Source organism: Aspergillus uvarum (assembly GCF_003184745.1).
Source record: "Aspergillus uvarum CBS 121591 unplaced genomic scaffold BO82scaffold_2, whole genome shotgun sequence".
NCBI lineage: Eukaryota > Fungi > Ascomycota > Eurotiomycetes > Eurotiales > Aspergillaceae > Aspergillus > Aspergillus uvarum.
The window spans coordinates 909111-924518 of NW_020291299.1; the positions used below are offsets into that span (position 1 = coordinate 909111).

General features: G+C 44.1%; 4 protein-coding genes across 4 annotated transcripts; 2 read left to right on the top strand and 2 right to left on the bottom strand.

Annotated features, from left to right (window-relative positions):
* The first annotated feature begins 543 nt into the window (after window positions 1–543).
* BO82DRAFT_325384 (uncharacterized protein) lies at window positions 544–3361 on the top strand. The gene is made up of 7 exons (XM_025632869.1): window positions 544–749; window positions 803–983; window positions 1045–1146; window positions 1224–1340; window positions 1390–1597; window positions 1699–3088; window positions 3150–3361. Coding segments are annotated over exons 1-6 (1866 nt in total). The 5' UTR covers window positions 544–747; the 3' UTR covers window positions 2955–3088; window positions 3150–3361.
* Window positions 3362–3451: 90 nt separating this feature from the next.
* BO82DRAFT_350084 (DDHD family phospholipase) lies at window positions 3452–7013 on the bottom strand. Its single transcript, XM_025634051.1, has 4 exons — window positions 5945–7013; window positions 5183–5891; window positions 3848–5065; window positions 3452–3786 (listed from the first exon to the last, which is right to left on the bottom strand). Exons 1-4 carry the CDS (start codon window positions 6630–6632, stop codon window positions 3648–3650), a joined length of 2754 nt encoding a protein of 917 aa, XP_025497177.1. The 5' UTR covers window positions 6633–7013; the 3' UTR covers window positions 3452–3647.
* Window positions 7014–7342: 329 nt separating this feature from the next.
* On the top strand, window positions 7343–10173 carry sac6 (fimbrin). Its single transcript, XM_025634052.1, has 5 exons — window positions 7343–7668; window positions 7721–7931; window positions 7983–8668; window positions 8793–9775; window positions 9834–10173. Exons 1-5 carry the CDS (start codon window positions 7646–7648, stop codon window positions 9866–9868), a joined length of 1938 nt encoding a protein of 645 aa, XP_025497178.1. The 5' UTR covers window positions 7343–7645; the 3' UTR covers window positions 9869–10173.
* Window positions 10174–11048: 875 nt separating this feature from the next.
* BO82DRAFT_360673 (RNA-binding protein) lies at window positions 11049–12147 on the bottom strand (the record flags this gene model as incomplete). The annotated part of the gene is made up of 5 exons (XM_025636779.1): window positions 11049–11104; window positions 11153–11528; window positions 11582–11684; window positions 11731–11787; window positions 12065–12147. The coding sequence occupies 5 exons, from the start codon at window positions 12145–12147 to the stop codon at window positions 11049–11051; spliced, it is 675 nt and encodes a 224-aa protein (XP_025497179.1).
* Window positions 12148–15408: the final 3261 nt, after the last annotated feature.

Consider the following 15408-nt stretch of genomic DNA (forward strand, 5'->3'; position numbering starts at 1 on the left):
GTTCATTTTCGAGGTCGTTTGACCAGTCCGAATGTACGTGGCAATGGCACTAAGAACAGATGTAGTTCGGGTGGTAAGAAATCTTCTTTCATATGAAGCAGGACAAGGTTGGAGTGCATGCACAAGTTAGCCAATACTGGGTACGTGACTACGACCTAGTCGTCAATGTCAGGACAGTTAGTTACCCTTCATGCCACCATAATACATATTTTTAAGTACTGTACGAATCAATGTCGAGATCCATCTGGCCATTTACCGAAGCAAAACTACTGGATGATCTATGTCTATGTACCTATGTAGAGAGAAGGCACACGGGCGACTGTGGATCTGATGATTACAATACATTGTCTACTCATCAGCACACCAATTTTGCTGGATACATGTCACAATTAATCGGATGACTGTACGGCTGGTATAAGTTAGTATGTACAGTACAGTACAACAGCTTATTATATACTACCGTTAGCGCCAGTAGTGCTCGGCGCGAAGCGTCTCACGGCGGCAAGGCACATGATGTGTGATGAGACCTCCATCGAAGTGCTAGAACTCTTGATAGACCCGTGTAAGTGATATTGTTCAGCCAGCTTCTCCCAGGTCGTTGTCACGCTATCAGCTCGCATCTATTTATATGTTTTCAGGCGATATTGCTCCATAATCACACCACGTTAGCAGATTACCATTCTAACCGCCTTATCCTGTCTTCTGAGATCTCCAGGCCGTCAGCTTCCTAGTGCCTCTAGATACACCATGTATGAGAATGTAAATCCCGCGATGACTCAATATAAAATGCTAAACCACATAGGCTTGCCAAAAATCACATTGACGCATCTGATACAACATCGGGACACGATGTAGGGTCGTCCCTGGTTTCAAACCAAGATGCGGGCGGCCACGATGGCTCTCCGGAGTGCGATTCTGAGTGTGGATGCACGCCGCTTGATTCAAGACCACCGTTCACAGGATTATCTCGAGAGGAACTCAAAGTATGAATGGCATCCGGCAGAATTTGACTATAAGACCCAACCGTACTGAGACTGTTAACAGGTACGTACTGCGAGTACACAGGTCAACAAAGGTGAGGCGAAATCGGATGAGGACGAGCCACCACAATCAGTGATACATGCTCCTGCAGGTTTTGGTGACTTTGTAAGTGATTGACATACAAGTCAGCAATCCAATCAGCATCCGCAATCAACCCTCTCTTGGTATCTAATGAGGAAAAGGTGAATGGACAAGTGCCATCTGTCAGCACGCTTGCACCATCGAGTGCATTGAAGTCATATGCATCACATGAAATAGCACAGTCATCGTCGGGTCATGATCTTACGACGATCCTAGTAGTATTCTACCATCCTTCGCCTTGGCTGGAAGCAGACTGACAAGCGCTAGATTGGGCCTGAAAGCCCTGTATCACATTCTCCATCGAGTACTTCAGCTGAGCATGCGGAGGGACGGTCAGAACGGCCAACACCTCGGGCGCAAACAAGACAAGAGTTTGGAGATCCGCGCCTGAATTCATGTACCAATACTGTTGATAGTAGGGCAGATGCTGTTTCTGGAGAAGGAACACCCTGGCTCTCGATATCCCGTAATGAGGGTAAGCCAATCCTTTCCGGTACTGATTTCAGGAAGTCAATCACTCACGATGACTTCAATGGCCTGGGTCTACGGGTTGTATACCATTCTGACGACAAGCAGAAATTGACGCTCTCACAGCAGCCCTAGCGGAGTGCTGGGCTCTATGCAATTCATTAGCCGTTCTCAGCACTTTACATGGAGAAAGGCACGGATGTTATGTCAATACTCAAGACGAGGCTTGGAAACTATGCTGGCGGTTATGTCAGGAACTCTATGCCAGCCAGAACAACTACCACTCCTCAAAAGTCAACCCTACTCTTGATATTTGTCATGACTTTTGTCAATCTTTGTTCGAAGCGCGTGAAAAAGAAGACGAGGTCACAGATTCGATTCTCCGCGTCAGTTTCGAGCTCAATAACCATCTCTATAATACGCATGATCGAAACCTGCCGGAGGCTTTCCGGGAGAGGACTCTAGAATTTTACATCACACTGTGTCATCGTCTGATGAAGCAGAGGAGCCTAGTGTCTGAGGCAGAGTCCCCTTTGGGCGCGTGCTGGTCTTTTGCAGAGATGCTTTTCACCATGCGTCAGAATAAAAGAGAAAACAAGAAACCAGACGAAGACTTGCTGGGATCGGCGATTCATGCTTGTTGGGAACTTTGCGATGTTTTCAGGGAAGGTTGGGCACAGCGAAGCCATCGAAGTTCTGACCGTGGAACACCACGGCCAAGTCAAGCAACTTTCCAGCAGGCCATTGAGCAAGTCAAGGGGTCTCAGTTCATTGCTTGTGACGAACTTTTGGGACAATCTAAACATCCTGAGACCCCAACTACAGTTTTCGATGATACTGCAACCATCTCACCAGATGAGGCACCTCTTCAGAACATTTTCGTCTTGGGCCAAGGCTCAATTCAAGCATCGCAAACTGCCTGGTCTTCAACTTCATCAGCTGCTTCAGGACAATCACAATCATCGGAGCAGACCTCATCGACCAAAACAATAACCACCTTATCGGGAGGATTGAATCTGGCGGTTATAAAGATATTGGTTACAAAGGCTGCAATTAACAGCGGTTATCAGCGTTCTGGGACACAAAGTTTCTCGTCGTTCGTCAAATCACTGTCTTCCGACACATTCGGCTCTACCCCTTGGCAAATATCACTGCTGAAGAACTATAAAAAGCTGGTAGCATTTGACCCAACTTTCAAATGTGCTACTCCCCAGGCACGAGCAAGTGCCCTTGATGTAGCGCAAGCCGTTCGGCTTGTCGCGCAGGGCGGACAATACCCATGGCTGCTAGATCTTTACCGCTTGGTCTTCGGGTTCCATACAGACGAGGCCATCAACCGGAAGGAGATCGTACTTCAAGTATGATTTGATCGCTATATTAGCATCTTTCCCACAGATTATTCGATGCTGACCACTAGGGGCATGGGTTGCACTCGTGATTCTACTGGAGATTACACCGACTGTAAGTTGGGCTCTTGTTCATTCTCATATAGGTAAAAGTAAGCAAGGCCCCGCTAGCCCCGCCGTCGGAGTTTTAACCTGACAGTATGTCATGCGCAGCCCTCACGTCACACCGCATGCTTAATTCCTGCCTGAATAGACGGATGGAATCATAGCTTCGTCTAGATTCAGATTGCATTACTTTTGGTGCAGGTAATTAGAAGTAGTAGAGGTCGCTGGCTCATTCGTCGCCGTGCATATCATTCTGGTCCTGTAAACCAAGTTCTACATTCGCATACTTCGCAGATCGATAAATAGTGAAGCTTGATAACAATTAATACCAAGCTTGTTTAGATCCGCATGGCTACAGTTAGAAACGGTCTTGGGGATCAACTATATGGGCTCTTGCACGGTGGAAGGATCAAAGGAGTAAACAGTATGTATATACTATTCCTCGCTTTGCGCGCACTAACGCCAGTGGTAGCATGCCCCCAAAACATTGATTTTCAAGAAATTAAGAGACTTGCATATATGATACATCTTGTCGTCATCTCGCAGGAGAGTGATAGATTATGACAGCAAAACATCCTCTCGAGTGCTTGCCTTTCGTTATAGAAGCTAGGGACGATTTTGAGTGCCTGATGACTGTTCCCTCCTACACAGCATTTGCGATAGCATAAAGTGGCTCACATCCTCATCTGTCCAGTAGCTCAGGTGGCTGGCAATACTTGCAATCATAGATATATCGAATGCACCCCTAGACGGTTAGCGCTTGCCATTACTCAGAGACCATAATTGACCTGGGACACTCCACTTACTCCTGTATACTATAGTCAACACGCCCGTTGGCATTCAAGGCCCTTACCTTTGCATCCTCTAGTAGAATCCTTTTGGAGCCACTGTCTGCTTCAGGGACTCCGGTAGCATTTTCCCATGCTTGTAAATTCTGCTTCGCTGGAATACTGTCCCGATGGACTTTTCCGTAGAGCGTTTCCAAGTCAGAGTCAAGCAGTGTGGGCCGTCGAGTCTTGTCTTCACTCAACGCAGAAGCACCCGCGATCGATGGTCGATTCTGGGGGTCTTGAGTTGTCGCATTGGACGATGAGCGGGTGGAGGCATCCTCGGCACTCAGGCCGAGACTACGGTTAAGAAGACTGCTGGCGACACCTGACGTGAAATTCGTCCAGAGAGATCCCACACTTTGACCGACACGACTACCGATCATGGAAAGACTCTGACCAGATGTTGTCCAAAGACTTTTCTTTACCGACGGCAAAGGCTGCGGCTTAAGCGATGACAGTGCCGGTGAAATCAGAGGCTCTAAACGATAACTCACAGGGTCGGAGGGATGGAAGATATTGTACAGCTGCCCACATTTAGGTGAAGAAACAGATAAGTCACTCTGAGCGCGCACGGTGCTCGTCTGGTGTGAAGAAAAAGACCTTGTCTTGGAGGTATGCTGCAATGGTGTTTCCAACGGGCATTTCTCTGGGAAGGACGATACTTTTGCGAGTCCCTCGTCTCGAGCCTGCCGCCCAGCAATAGTTTTCCCTTTGAGCATCTGAAATAATGCTACAGGCGAGCCTAGACAGAAGAATTCCTGGCATTGGAATTCCAAAGAAAAATTTCGACGAGATTCTGGCTGTCTGGCATTGACCGAGGGGCTCGCATGGTGGCTATCATGGGGTTCATGGCAGAGTATATCAAAGAGGATTGCGCTACCAAGAGAATGGCCGCAAAGACTCACTGAGCCTTTGAAGGATGGATTTCGCTCCTTGAAAAGTCGCAGGATTCTATTGCACTCCCCTTTCACTATGTGAGATATCTGTTCACAATACGCACTCTGATAAAGCAGAACATCCATAGCCAGGTCAGATATGAGATTTCGAACAGCAGGCACGTTGTCGAGTGTGATATCTGATAGAGTAGGGTATGCTGGTATTGCATCTTCGGGAGTCTCTGCGTCCGCTAAGTCAAATTCCTTACGACTTTGTTCTATTTGTTGGTAGGGGAAATCGAGCAAATGTCTCCAACAGCTAAGACAATTATTGAATCAGTACGTGGACTCCATATGAACACAAGCCATTGAGAGGCTCGGCCAAAGTTAGATATGAAGGGCGGTATCGCCAAGTAGAAGAAGGAAATAGACTCACACGGGTAGGACCTGAATGCGGCAGTTTTCATGCTTATCGGCAAACTGCGAATTGAAGGCTTGAAGATCGGGTGATGCTCGATAAACACTTTTCATCGTTTTGCGTAAAACGTTGACATCGTGTATGAAATTTACACTTTCTAGGCGTAAGCCCAAGCGCTGGCCAATCCCGTGAGTGACTAGAACCAAATGATCTATCTCCCGATCTCTATCTTCATCGGAGTCTTTTGATGCCTCCATCTCCTTCTGTTCTTGCGTACGCACTTGCTCTTCTTCAAGCTCGGCCAATTCTGAGCGATCAACTGCCCCATTACCCGGCTCTTCGGTTGCAGACCCTGTTGTTGTATTCACTGGACTGGGGGCGTCCGGTCCAGTCAAATCGGTCAAACCCAACAACTTGGAGTCTACTTCGAGCTGCCCTGGTAGTTTGGTGCGACGCTTGGGCCCTTCGTGTACCTGCTTTTGTGGAGTGCCACATTTTAATGCATTTGTGGGCTTCTTCGCTTCATTGAAGCCACGTACAAGTTTCGTGCCTGCGACGGCACCCAGCTTTTGGTAAACGGTCGTGCTGACCCTGGACATAAAGTCATCACTTGTCAGCAGCGCGGTGGAAGCATCTTGATATGTGACTATATTGCTCATATAAGCGCCGAACAATCGATAATGCCTTGGTTCATTACTAGTTCCGGAAGTACCACGAGGGCCAGAATCTATTCGACAAAATGAGCGATTTAGTGTGTTTACTTACGCGTTCTTGACATACCTTGGTGACTAGGTGTTGTCGACGAAGCAGCTGATGGCGAGCGACGGGTGTCCAAGCATCGCCAGGGTTTTAGCTTCAGATATCCCTCCTCAAGCTGCGTTGCTAAATTCTCTTCGCATGGCTTCATAGTCGATCCTTCCTGAAAAAACCAGGTCCCGCGGCGCACTTCATATATGGGGCCTACCCAGTACGTTGGCGCCAGCTCCCTGTATTCCACGTTCACATCGAACAAGAAGTCTTCATTCACTGAAACCTTAGTTGGGACGCGTGAACGGCCTGGGTCTGCTTGTTCGTGGCTAAAGTTCTCATTTTCAACCTCGATGTCTGATATCCTTTGAAAAGCCTCTTCAATGGCATGAGAGTCTCTAGTTGAGAATTGCACAAATTTCTTGGGGGGTGGCAGCTTGAGATCTTCTTTGTTCCGAGCACTGGTAGACAGCTCCGGCTTCCGTTTTGGAGAGTCCACTGCATAAAACCACTTGACACTCAAGGGTGGGCAGTCTTGCGGGTACCGGTGTAAGCTGAGTCTGTACCTATGCGTGATAGCATGGTCTTGTCCTTGGGATTGCTTCAGAATATTGTGGACGTCGTGTTGCTTGTCTGTAGTAGACAGGGGTGTCGAGCTCTGGGGGCTACTCCAAGGCGAAATTGCCCCTAGGAAAGGGCCCCGTTGGCTTTCTTTTGGCATGAAGCTCAGGAGAGCTCGTGGTCTCGTGGCAAGAGCCAATGCGCCTACGTCAGATGAACTGATAAAAAGGCAGTGTCAGACGAGGCTATGAGATCTCAAAAGGCCAAGGTGCTTGTATTATGAGTGAACCGCAGAGAGTGCTCGGTATCGTAAGGATTCATCCGTGCTTTCTGACCTTGTTGGCAGTTTCAATGAGGCTTTGTGGATCGGTGACTTGCCCACCCAAAAGCTTCGTAGCTGATCACCTGCTCGTACACAGGGATAAACTAGGTCAATTTGCAGGGGCTTACGACTTAGTGATGGGACGATTAGTCAATTATCCCGTATATTGTCAAGCACTTATCAGTCATCTAGGATGATGTACATCTGGTGAACATGTTTATGTACTGAGTACAGAGTAGTAATCAAACTGTCGGTTCCGTAATGCAATTTAGACGGCGACATCATCAGGCATCAGGAGGCAGCAGCCGCCCACACATTTTACGTCATCAACCATAACTAGTAATGTAAGTTATACTCTATTTTACAGAAGAGTGTTTATGTATGACCAGGGACCACGCCGTAGTTACACCTTGTTTTTGTGTGAATAGTATGTGTTGGTCAGGTAAATTATTTACAAGGACTACTAGGTAACCAACATGCAGGCCAATTACCCATGCGGTTCTAGGCTGACCGATTCTAAGAGTTCTTTTGTGTAATTCCCGGTAACCTAGTGAGCGATGCTAGTCATCCCATCTTAACCCCACCTTGTCATTAGGTTTCAACACTAGTGCAATTCCCCCTCGACAACAAGACGGCAAATCAACCCCACGGAGTCTCCTTCGTTCATCATACCAGCAGCTTTCTCCCCCCCCCTCGGCCCCTCAAACAGGGTCACTTAAACGTTGAGTGCTCACCTGGTCACCTTCTGATACTACGGTATCTTCACCCGCAAGTTGCGATTCTGAATCTTTGAACTTTCATTTCGCTCAAGAGGCCTAGTTTCCGAAATCAAGGGACAACAGAAGGAGAAAATGAACGTGCTCAAATTACAGAGGTTCGCATCAATACCACGGGTAGAAGCTGCGGGGCCACTGACCATAGCTCAGGAAATTCCCGCAATTCGATCAGGCGGACATCTTCTCCCTTCAAGATGCATTTCGGAAGCTGGATGTCGACGATAGGGGCTATCTAGACGAGGCCACTGTGATCAAGGCAACACAACAAACGGAACGGAAGCCTTATGATGTCGTACGCCAAGCCTTGAAAGAGGTTGAGTTGGACAGTTCCCGCCGCGTCGAACTGGAGGACTATGTGGATGTTAGTACCCTGGAAAGCACTTTCATCAATAATGCTAACGCATATCGGCAGCTCATCTCCAAGGTTCGCTTTTCTCCAGCGCAAAATCACGCTGGTGGCCATGGTCCTGCAGCAGTGATACCCGGAAATGTCACTGGACAGTCCCGCCACGTCTCTAAGGGGAGCATCGGCGGGAAAATCCATGTACAAGGCTCGTCTGCAAATGTGACACACACTATAAACGAGGATGAGAGGACCGAATTCACTAGGCACATCAATGCTGTTCTCGCAGGGGACCCAGACATCGGCCACTCTCTACCTTTTCCTACTGATACATTTGAGATGTTTGATAAATGCAAGGACGGTTTAGTGCTAGCAAAGCTTATCAATGACAGCGTTCCAGACACGATCGACGAGCGTGTTCTTAACAAGCCTGGGAAGAGAACGAAGGAATTGAACGCTTTCCACATGACCGAGAACAACAACATTGTCATCAACTCCGCCAAGGGCATAGGATGTTCAGTTGTCAACATAGGGAGCGGCGATATTATTGAAGTTCGTGAGCATCTTATCCTGGGCCTCATTTGGCAAATCATTCGCCGAGGTCTTCTCGGCAAGATTGACATCAAACTTCATCCGGAGCTTTACCGGCTGCTTGAAGAAGACGAAACATTGGAGCAGTTCCTTCGCCTTCCTCCGGAGCAGATCTTGCTACGTTGGTTCAACTATCACCTGAAGAATGCAAAGTGGGATAGAAGGTATGATACATCTCACCCGACGCCCAGCTGCACAATCTCTATCCACCTCGATGACTGGGCCGATCTAGGACTAATCTGCTAGTCCACGGAGATTTCGATGACATATTTAGCTGACATGCCATAGAGTTACAAATTTCTCAACCGATGTGAAAGACGGGGAGAATTACACCATACTTCTTAATCAACTGGCACCTGAGATTTGCTCAAGGGAACCCCTTCAAGTCCAAGATTTGGTTCAGCGCGCTGAACATGTTCTAACCAATGCGGAAAAGCTCGACTGTCGGAAATTCCTGACTCCTACTTCCTTGGTTGCAGGGAATCCGAAGCTTAATCTCGCATTTGTGGCAAACTTGTTCAACACAATTCCTGGTCTTGACCCGATTACAGAAGAAGAGAAACTCGAGGTTGAGGACTTCGATGCTGAGGGTGAACGAGAGGCCAGAGTTTTCACTCTCTGGCTAAACTCCCTCGACGTACAGCCTTCTGTCAACTCACTGTTTGATGACCTACGCGATGGAACCATCCTGCTACAAGCGTATGATAAGGTAATTTCTGGCAGTGTGAACTGGAAACATGTCAACAAGCCTCCAACGTCTGGCGGAGAAATGATGCGTTTCAAGGCGGTCGAGAACACCAACTATGCAATTGAGCTTGGTAAACACATTGGTTTCTCTCTTGTAGGTGTACAGGGAGCAGATATCACTGATGGCCAAAGGACTCTTACGTTGGGATTGGTCTGGCAACTGATGCGAAAAGACATCACAATTACTCTCTCTAGCCTAGCACAACGCATGGGCAAACGCGAAATGACTGATGCAGAGATGATAAAATGGGCAAATGAGATGTCCCGAAGGGGAGGAAGAACTACGACGATTCGCAATTTCAAGGATCCGTCTATTGGATCCGGTATCTTCTTACTTGATGTGCTCAATGGCATGAAGAGCAGTTACGTGGACTATGAGCTCGTGACGCCTGGCCGGAACGAGGAGGAGGCCTATGCCAACGCTAAGTTGAGTATTAGCATAGCACGAAAGCTCGGGGCGACGATTTGGCTCGTCCCCGAAGATATTTGCCAAGTTCGGTCTCGCCTAGTGACCACGTTCATCGGTAAGTCTATTGCAATTGACCTATACCGAAGCATGGGGAAATTGACCATATACTGCAGGTTCGCTCATGGCTACATACGAGAAAATGCAATAGTTGTTCGATCCAGGACTCTTTCGCAAGGAGGGCTTCGTCTATGTTCTTGTACCTCATGTTGCAAACCCGAAATTCTCCGTCTCCACTCATAGTTATATCTAAATATCACCTCTAATTAAGGTCCTAACATCACAAAATTCTGTCTAGCTGCCAGCCACCATTTCGGAGGGTCTGCCTATGAGTGTAGAATTACAGTGGACCGGTCCTCAATTTCTAGGACTCACCGGAAGACGATTATTTTCAAGATAGGTTTCATAGTTCTGGGTCCTCGATGACATTATAATAGACACTTATAGCCTCACATATAGACCTAAAAACAGAAGCAGAAGCGCGTTGTTGTTTTAGGTAAATGGATATACTGATGAATCCGAGGACAGCAATCATCCGAAACCATAAATTGGTAAGACAAAGGGGCTAAGATAAATTGATACAACTAGCATTACCTACGTCTTGCTTCGTAAAAGCTGATATGATAGTATCAAGGACGCTTACCAGGGCTCCTCGAAAGTTTCTGTAAAGGAGATTCGGATGTCTCGAGTACAGGCTACGAACGGCTCCTATGGCAGGCCGTTTCTCGAAGAAAAGGGGTTGATCAGGAACTTCGGACGGACGAGTAGGACGAGGGATGAGGGATGGAAGATCGAGTGATATTAATTTGCGACTCGAGGACGAAGAAACGGGCCGCCAGTTATCGTCAGGATGGTTAAGGACGACAAAGACCGGCGTTAAATCAAGATAGGAAAGAGGCTCGCTCGACGTTCGTTCGGCAAAGTTTCGAGCTGCTGACCACGATAAATAACAAATTGACAAACCATCTAGGCCGCGCCGTCCCTCTCCCAACTAGGAGTCTTTGCTTCTTCCCTGCGATGGAAACATCGTCGAGGGAAACAAGGCGGGACGGGTCGGTAAATGGAACGATCATAAGGGGTACCAATAAGCATGTAGCAGTGAGCGGGACAGGGAAAACAGGGAGAACACCAAGGCATCATAACCTCGGAACAGGGCTTAAATGGTCAAGAAGCACTGGGCAGATATAGGGGGAAAGCAAGATAGTTAAAGCTGATTACCGGTGATATTTCCTCGAATAATGAGGATGTCGCATCTCCCATTGGCAAGGCATTATACCAGGACGGGCTGATATACGACTTTTGAGTATCAGCGAGCTAAACAGGAGAGCAACCTACTCAGCGGTGTCCAGTTCATCGTGAGCAGAAGCCAGGGGGTCTAACGGAGCCACTTGAAAGGGATCAGTATCTTGTCAATGTTAAATGTTAGACGACTAACCTTTTCTTTCCTCGCCATTTGGTGCGTTTTCACGGTCATCGTCATTGCGTTCTCGCTCATCATCCCGGCGTTCCCGATCTTCTTTGACATCACGATCTCTCTCGTCAGGGCTACGAGAGCGATCACGAGAACGTTCGCGTTCACGATCACGTCTGTCATAATCACGATCTCGACGGTCATAATCACGGTCGCGACGGTCGTAGTCACGATCGTGGCGGTCATACTCCCGGTCATACCTTTCATCCCTGCGTGGAGAATAGTCGCCACGGCTGCGTCGAGGAGAAGGAGAGCGGCCACGGCGGGGAGGGGTACGGTCACGCCGACGGTCACGACCAGAGTCGAAACGCCAGGAGGCAGAAGGAGGAGTACGAGCCCACTTGGACATGTTAGCTGAGTAGTTTCGATGGTGTCGGCAGCCGATTGACAAACCTCTATCTTCAGTAAGTCATCGCGGCCAATCCGCTTATTGTGCATCTCATGATAGGCATCATCTGCATCACGGCGACTCTCGTACTCCACAAAAGCAAACCTGCTATGGTAAGTCAAGGTGGAGAGTGTAGAGGGCCTTGATGACATACAGTCTGCTCGACGGAGTTCGCGGTGCTGGGATATCACAGCGCACAAGCCGGCCATACCTACAAGGAAGGTCAGAACAATTGAAGCCCAAAAACTCATTACAATGAAAATTTGAGTAAGAAAAATGAACAGGTAAATGGTGGTAGTATTGGGTTAGGCGGAGAGTTCCGCTCACAGCACTACCACAGAGCAGCAAAGAAAGAGAATCTCTCTGAAACGGGGAAAAGTGGACAGCTGCGCCTGCGATATTGGGAGACTCCGTTGAGTGTTTTCGCGTTTTGAGGAGACGAGTCGTTGGATATGGTAGCGAGTAGGCAATCGACGAGCGGCACGTACCGTTCGAATTCGTAGGCAAGGTCGCGAGCTCGAGTCCCGTGCCCGAAGCCGGTGACATATAAGGTAGTGCCAGGACGAGACATGCTATGTGCGTGGCTAGATCTGTCCTTGACAGGAAGGAATAGAGAGATGTGTTGGCTGCTTGAAGGATAATTGAAGTAAGTGAGGTCAGTAAGGAAGCTTTCGGGTGCTACAGTCGATTTAGCACATATTCTACGGGTGACCAAAGATACCAATAATGTATGCTTAGTAAGTCAGAGCTGGATGTAGGCCGCCCAGCCCAGTATGATCCGAAAATAACTTAGTGTACAGAGCTATATACCAAAGGTTATTGAACTGCAATAATCATCTTAGTGTATACTGGATGTAATAAGATCTTCCCATAATGTAATATAGCTTAGAATAGTAAATCACCAAGCCATATATGGCAAAGGTTACTTTAAACAATGTAATCTGGAAAGATTAAGTATATCACATACTACTAAATAGGCCTCGCCAAAGCCCGCGGGTTCATGGGTTGTGATGGGTGCCGTAGCCCGTCAGATGAGTCAGCTAAAATGCCTTAGGCATCAAGTTGGCTATATATGTACATAGCGCGGATCGAAGGCCCGGAGGGCCTCCCTCCATTTTTACTTTCAAAATGGAATTCTTGCCCAGCTGCATCATCTAACTTTTGTAGCTCCACAGATTGGGTCCAAACCCAACCCGTTTTATTGGCGGGTTTTAGTTCAATAAGCTTAACCCGCAGGTTTGGTATGGATTTAGATATTTAATGTATAGGTTTTTTGCAGGTATCTGCAGGTTAGTAAAATAAAGAACTATTAAAAGGTTAATAAATTATATAAGTTGTATAGTTTTAGCTGTAATTTAGAGGATATATATTTAAATCTAAACATCTTAGATAGTATATAAAATATCCAGGTATATAAAAATAATTATTAGACAAAACTGGATTTAGCTATATAAAGAGTGGTTATGTTATGGGACTAAGGCCCTGTTATAGAGCTCGGCTTCAGGTACCAGTTGGCACCTGAGGCCTTGCATACTAAGTACTAAACTAGCACTAGCTTAGCGCACATATAAAAGAATTTTGTACGAACAGGTGAAATAGCTCCTCAGCTATTTCTTCTTGTTTTAAGGCACGTTTTGATTAGTACAATCCATCCGTCCCGTAATATTAGAAATAGCTTATTAAAAAAAGCCCTAGACAGAGCCCGACTAGGCATACAAATAGAATGGAATAGAACTAAAAGAATTATTAAAATAATAAAATAAATAGACTAAAAAGGACTGCGGCCGACTGTAGTGTCTGCAGCTATATATAATAATATACAACTTCTTTTATAGAAGCTAATCAGCCTCTGTGCGGAAATAATAAAACAGAAACTAGTTTTTAAAAAGTAGATAAATAAATTACAGAGTTATAATATAACTTCTACTATTAATAGTAAATTAAAGAAAAACCCTTTACAGCAACTATATAAACCAAACTATAGACCCCACCCTTAACACCCTAATATAAAGCTGTTTAATAGGAAAGATAAGTATAACTATAAACTATTTAAACTAAATATATATATAAAGTTTGTAATAAACAGAAACTGCTACCCTACTGGACTGGAATAAGTTTTTTATATTTATAGTAGACTACACAGACGTACAGCACAACAGATTTTTTTTTAGATTAAATTCTAAAATATAGAAATAGTACAACTAGAGAATATACTTGCAGTAATAAATAAAGTATTTAAAAATCCTAATATATAATAAAAAGCTTTAAACCAGATTAATATAATAAAGTAAAAAAGAATAAAATTAAAAGAATTTTTAAATAACTTTAACAAAGTCCTGCTATAGGCAGGAGGATATAATTAGTCGGATAAATAAAAAAAGGCCATACTGAATACTACAGTAAACTAAAGGCTTATTAAAAAATTAGTTAGAATTCTTTAAAAGCCTATATATAAAAAATATTATAACTAACTGTACTGTATAAACCATAATTTTAACAGAGTATTTTTTTTTTAAAAAAAGCTATACTAAGACTGTGCCAGTACAATACAAACCAAGTCCTAAACTAATAAAGTAGAAACCTACTTAGATAGCTGCTGTATAGTAAGAAAAATACTACTCCTACTTAACAACCAACAACTTTTAGAAACAGACTTAATAGGTAATATCTAGTAAAATATAGAAAAGATATAAAGTAGATTGCTACCTCTGTTGTAGGTAAAATAAATATTTTATCTACTAATATTTTTTAAAATCTGCTGTATAACTAATAAGTATAGCCGCAGCTATGCCCACTTCTTAGTAATAAAAAAAATAATATTCCTTATCAGACAAAGACTCTGACTTGGGAAAAAAAAAAGTCTAATATAAAATTATATATCTAGATAAGAATTACTGGACAAAACTAAAAGAAAATAGAAAAGTTTTAAAAAAAAATATATAGTTGTACGCCTTTTTTTAATAGAGGCTATTTTAGATCTTACTATAACTGCCTGTACTCTTATTAACTTAGAATACCTAATCTATAGTATTATAAGTAAAATGTTTGCTAAAGTAAATAGCCTGTTAACTATTAGTATTAATCTAAGACTGGTATAAAAAATCTTAGGTAATAAAATACTAATCCACTTTATTATATAAATAAAAATAAATATAGAATCCTATACTAAAAAAAAAGCGTACTTTTATATAATATCTAATAATTTTAGATATAACCTGATTCTAGGAAAGAGCTGGCTGTTTTGTTATAATAGTATTTTAAAACCGGGCTGAGAATAATTGTTTCTATATACAACTAAAATAAGATTAAAAGATCTATTATATTTATAATATACAAACCTAAAACTTCAGCTAATTATAAAAATAGAACTTAGAGACTATTTATAGAAAAGATTTAAAAAAAGTATAAAAGTATTTATAGTCTTATTTACTAATATTTAGAAAGTACTCTAAACTAAAAAGACAGTCAATCTATATATAATATTTTCTAAATACTATTAAAACTTTCTGCTTTTTTTTTAATCAGAGAACGCAGAAAAACTACTGCTATACTAAAAAAAAAGTATTAACTATAAAATTAAGCTTATATACCAGAATAGAAAAAAGCCAGAAGTTTTATAGGGCCCTTTTTATAATATATTTTAAAAAGAACTAATAGTTTTACAGTCTGAACTAATTAAACTACTAGAAAAGAACTTTATATAAGTTAGTTACTCTTCAGCAGCAGCCCCAGTGCTTTTTATATAAAAGCTAGAAAAAGAATTAAAATTTTATATAGATTACTAAATATTTAATATAATTATAAAAAAAAACTGCTACCTACTTCCCCTAAT

What these genes read in the sequence shown, in the direction of transcription:
- BO82DRAFT_325384 (XM_025632869.1), top strand. An exon ending in TATCTCGAGAGGAACTCAAA is followed by an intron (nt 984 to 1,044) that starts GTATGAATGGCA and finishes GACTGTTAACAG; the next exon opens with GTACGTACTGCGAGTACACA. An exon ending in CTCGATATCCCGTAATGAGG is followed by an intron (nt 1,598 to 1,698) that starts GTAAGCCAATCC and finishes GACGACAAGCAG; the next exon opens with AAATTGACGCTCTCACAGCA.
- BO82DRAFT_350084 (XM_025634051.1), bottom strand. Translation starts at nt 6,632, where the DNA reads ATGCCAAAAGAAAGCCAACGGGGCCCTTTCCTAGGGGCAATTTCGCCT. An exon ending in CGCATTCAGGTCCTACCCGT is followed by an intron (nt 5,066 to 5,182) that starts GTGAGTCTATTT and finishes TAATTGTCTTAG; the next exon opens with CTGTTGGAGACATTTGCTCG. An exon ending in GTTGACTATAGTATACAGGA is followed by an intron (nt 3,787 to 3,847) that starts GTAAGTGGAGTG and finishes CTAACCGTCTAG; the next exon opens with GGGTGCATTCGATATATCTA.
- sac6 (XM_025634052.1), top strand. Translation starts at nt 7,646, where the DNA reads ATGAACGTGCTCAAATTACAGAG. An exon ending in AATGCAAAGTGGGATAGAAG is followed by an intron (nt 8,669 to 8,792) that starts GTATGATACATC and finishes GACATGCCATAG; the next exon opens with AGTTACAAATTTCTCAACCG. An exon ending in CCTAGTGACCACGTTCATCG is followed by an intron (nt 9,776 to 9,833) that starts GTAAGTCTATTG and finishes CATATACTGCAG; the next exon opens with GTTCGCTCATGGCTACATAC.